Source organism: Polistes canadensis, unplaced genomic scaffold (genome assembly GCF_001313835.1).
Source record: "Polistes canadensis isolate GaletaPanama2010 unplaced genomic scaffold, ASM131383v1 scaffold_8, whole genome shotgun sequence".
NCBI classification, from domain to species: Eukaryota; Metazoa; Arthropoda; class Insecta; order Hymenoptera; family Vespidae; genus Polistes; species Polistes canadensis.
The window spans coordinates 1070391-1074830 of record NW_014569555.1 but is presented as its reverse complement, the minus strand read 5'-3'; the positions used below and the strand labels follow the sequence as shown (position 1 = coordinate 1074830).

General features: G+C 31.3%; 1 protein-coding gene across 1 annotated transcript in view; it reads right to left on the bottom strand.

Moving 5' to 3' along the window:
- LOC106791954 (acidic leucine-rich nuclear phosphoprotein 32 family member A) overlaps positions 1–2797 on the bottom strand; it is a 9630-nt gene extending 6833 nt beyond the window's left edge. Inside the window, exon 1 of the mRNA XM_014758006.1 lies at positions 2328–2797. Within this exon, the coding sequence (XP_014613492.1) occupies positions 2328–2375 (48 nt within the window). The 5' untranslated portion in view covers positions 2376–2797. The remainder of the gene's footprint in view (positions 1–2327) is intronic.
- Positions 2798–4440: the final 1643 nt, after the last annotated feature.

Genomic DNA, 4440 nt, shown 5'->3' with positions numbered 1-4440 from the left:
AGAGAGAGAGAGAGAAAGAGAAAAAATAATATACATACATATATATACGAATTCACGAAAGTGAAATTCTTTTACGAGGAAAGAAAATAATTATAATAATGATAATGTTAATGATAAATTAATGATAACGATAAAATAAACAAATAATATTATTAATGATAATGATAATGATAAAAGAAAAGAACATTAGATATTTATATTTTCTCTTATTACTCGGATAATGATGAAAGCTTTCGAGTGTATTATTAATTATTGTCAAAAGAAAAAAAATTATTAACGACGACAATTCTCTTGATGACGATTTAATCTGACTTAAAAAAAATAAAATCAAGACAACACTATGTTTATAATAAAACAATGATTTCGTAACGATTTATAATACGAAAGAAAAAGAAAAAAGAATTGGTCACGTTGTCTTTTTCTCTCACGACACTTAATTACGTATGTATGTATGCATTTGTGTACGTGCGTTTCGATAATCATTCGATTCAAATAATGCAATGCAACAAAAGGAATGAAACGAAAAAAAAAAGAAAAAAAAGAAAAAAAAAAATCAACAATAACTAACAGAAAGAAAGCAAAGAAAAAAATAAAATAAAAGATATTATTTTATTTAAAATATATAAATCAGAATAACTATGCGTAAACACACATGTACACACACACACACACACGAGCGTATACACATCACAAATAAACAAACATATATTCAAATCACATCATACGGCCTGCATCGATATAATAATATAAATCAAATCTTCAAGACGATATTTCGATAATAATTCGGTATAATAATTAATGAGATTATTTATCCTTTTTATTTTTTATTTATGAATTTTTGTATTTTCTAGCCCCTTCTCTTACGTGTACCCTCTTACCCTCTTAACATCTCCTACTTTTTACTCTTCCATATGTTAACGCGTTCAATACGTGAAATATTAATAATAATAGTTATAATAATAAAGGTTGAGAGCGATATGAATTAAGTGGTTTTTTTGTCGATCAAGTTTTTTTCAACAAACGTGTATTTTTGCGTACTACCATTTTTACTAGTGTGTTTGTTTTTTACTAAACAACTCCCCAACCCAATATCAACCCTCAGCCCCATTTTTGCACTCAGCGATCCATTTCTTCGAATTTGTTTTCTCTTCTTTTTACACACATGACATCAATTAATATATATATATATATATATATATATATATATAAATAAATGAAAAAAAGGAAAGGAAGAGAAAGAGAGAAAGAAAGAAGCATATGTAGAAAGTAAAGAAAGTAGAAAAAAAAAGATAAATCACAAATAAAAAAAAGAAAGATAGACAGAAGGAAGAATATATCGAAAAACATTGCCGTTCGTTCGAGAGGGAAGCGCACGCCATGCTTGTCGTTCCTCACGTTTCGTTGGCAGAGTGAAAAAAAGAGAAAAAGAGGAAGAAATAGAAAACAGATATTACAGATGGAAAAAAAAATGATAAAGAGAGAAAGAGTTATCCCATGTCGATTAGCAGCTAGGAGACGCTTTGTCGGCGCTCGCTCTTCGAAACCGACCGTGAAGCCACGCGGTCAGAAGCGGCGAACTAGTCACGAGAAAACACTGTGCGCTTTGGTTCTTTGCATTCTCCAAAGTTAAAGTTGAGAATGAAAGACAGAAAAAGAGAGAGCTAGAATCTTGTTGAGAGACCATGCTCTTGTTTCTCTATACTAACAAGAACTATGATTACTATGATGACAATTATGACGACGATGACGATAGTGATGGTGATGATGATGGGGATGATGATGATTTTAATGATGATAATGATGATGATGATATTAATGATGATGATGATGATGATGATGATGATGATGATGATGATGATGATGATGATGACGATACGATGACGAAGATGAAGAAGAAGACGACGATGATATGATGATGATGATGATCATTACAATATCACTATGACGACGACGAAGACGAGGATATTCGTATATAATTCTATCTTTCTCTTTCTTTCCTACAAAGCATCTACTATATCTTTGTTTTTCACACGTAAACTTCTCCTCGAAAGTACACGCACATATCATCATCATGATCATCATGATCATAAAGAAACACGTAGTATATCTTGAACAAGATCATGTTTCTATTTGATTATCTTTCTATTTCTATTTTACACGCTTTAGGTTAAACACATTTGGTAAATATATATATATATGAAAAGAAAAAGAAAAGAAAGGAAGCAACGTAAGGCACGCAACGCAACGCAACGTAGCGCAGCACAACGCAACGGAACGCAACGCAACGCGCAATAAAATAAATATATAGTTTATTAAATTCGGCTTACTTCGGCAGGTTTTCTGCCCCGCTTCTCAAGATTAATCCGTTTTTCCATGACCGGTAGATCCTCTTCTCTTTGATAAATTTCCTCAACACCAGCTCTCTCTCACTGCACCTTCTCTCTCCTGCGTCGCAACAACTACCCGCAACCTTGCTTTCAAACCGGGAATATGACGGACGGACAGCCACGATCGGTCACTACCACTTGGACAGAGCTACCAGCGTTACTGTGGAGCCAACCCAACGGCGGTTCGATTCTGTGCCCTAGGCCCCTATACTTCTCTTCCACTCTTTCTTTCTTTCTATCTTTCTATCTATCTATCTATCTATCTATCTATTTCTCTTTCTTTCCTTCCTTTCTTCTTTCTCTATCTATCTTACTCTCCCTTCTCACCCTCTCTTATTCTTTCGGCCTAACATTATCTCTTTCCATCGAAACTCTGTCTCCTTTTTACTCTTAAATACGGAGTAATACTTGTCCCCCACGCGACACCAGCCGACAAGGTGGGAAACGAACACATGCTGGAACTACTTTCAAAACCACCAATCACCTACCTCCGTTCTCGAGCCCCCTGATCGACGCGACGCCTAGCAGCACAATTCACATACTCCTAAATTCTCTATATTTCCTTTTCTCGTTAGGCACACTTTTTGAATTCTCTTATTATTTATATAGTCTTATTTTATCTCTTTGAATTTTTAACAATTCATCAAACCTCACAATTTAATACAAATATTTGTGTGATTATATTATTTGTCTTCTTTCTTTTCTTATTTTCTTTATAACTATCTTTTCGAATATAATTTCGATCGAATTGAATTGTATTTCAAACTTTCAATCGAATGACATAATCGTTCTGATCCATTGCGGTTTATAATCACAATTTGTATTTTTTTTTTACAAATGTTTTTTTTTTGTTTAAAACATTAGACGTAAAGAATTTTTAATACGAATTCTTTGATCAGGGATTATTGTAGGAAATGTTGAGGAAAAAAAAGTAAATAAATCTATCAAACGTTATCCTCTAATTTTGATTTGAAATATAAGCAATACCTACGTCCCTATGTATACGTAGTTGATTCCTCATGAAGGGTTGAGAGATCAATATGCGTTCATTGATTGCACCGGTAGCTCTACTGCGTCGGCTTCGTCGTTACCTTCTTTCTTAACCGTTAAATACGAAATACCTACTTACCTATCTACTACTTTACATCCTAACATACATTTCCATCTAATTTACATCGGAAATATTTCCAATATAAATCTGACTACTATTTTCGTTCCTAGAAAAACAGTAGCCATCTTGTTTTTACATTCAAATTATTAAATGCGTTCAAAAAATTAATTGAAATACAAATTGTTCTCTACGTTATTGTCATGCGATAGGATTATCTTTTATTTGTTTATTCGTTTTTTTTTTGTGAAACAATGTACCATTGTCGGTAATAAATTTCCGCAAGTTTCTAACCTCTAATTTTTAAACTCATTTATGTCTTTGAAACGGATTAGTAAAACTAAAAGGGTATTCGAACATTTGTAAGTATTCATCTTGTCAATATAATGTATATGTATTATGTTATCAATAAGATATATCATTTTAGAATGATATCTAAGATTCAATTATATGCAATTAATGAAAACGTTAGTTTATTAATGGTTATATTTGGAAATAAGATCGTTAATTGACCTTACACTGAAGCGTAGTATTATATGACTAACTGTAAAAATAGATTCTCATTTATTAGTCGTCATCTTTCTTTAGATTATCAACTTGAGCACTACTATGTCAAGTGCATCATACGATTTCAAATTTAAAGATAGAACAATAATCGATTTTTTTACAAATCGATTTAACTGAAATTCTAAAAGTTGTATTAACTAAATAAATAAGTAGAAACTATTTTATTTTGTACAAAAATATTATATATGTATGCATATGCAAATTTATTGTAAATATTTGTATATCGTGTGAAATTAAATTAAAACGATTGGATTTAACTTACAAAATATCGACAATTTTTACCATAGGAAAAACTAAAATTCATTTTACCTCGTACATTAAATCATTAAATTGTTAGAAGAAAATGAAATAAATATTTTGTATTTAACGTAAAAGATT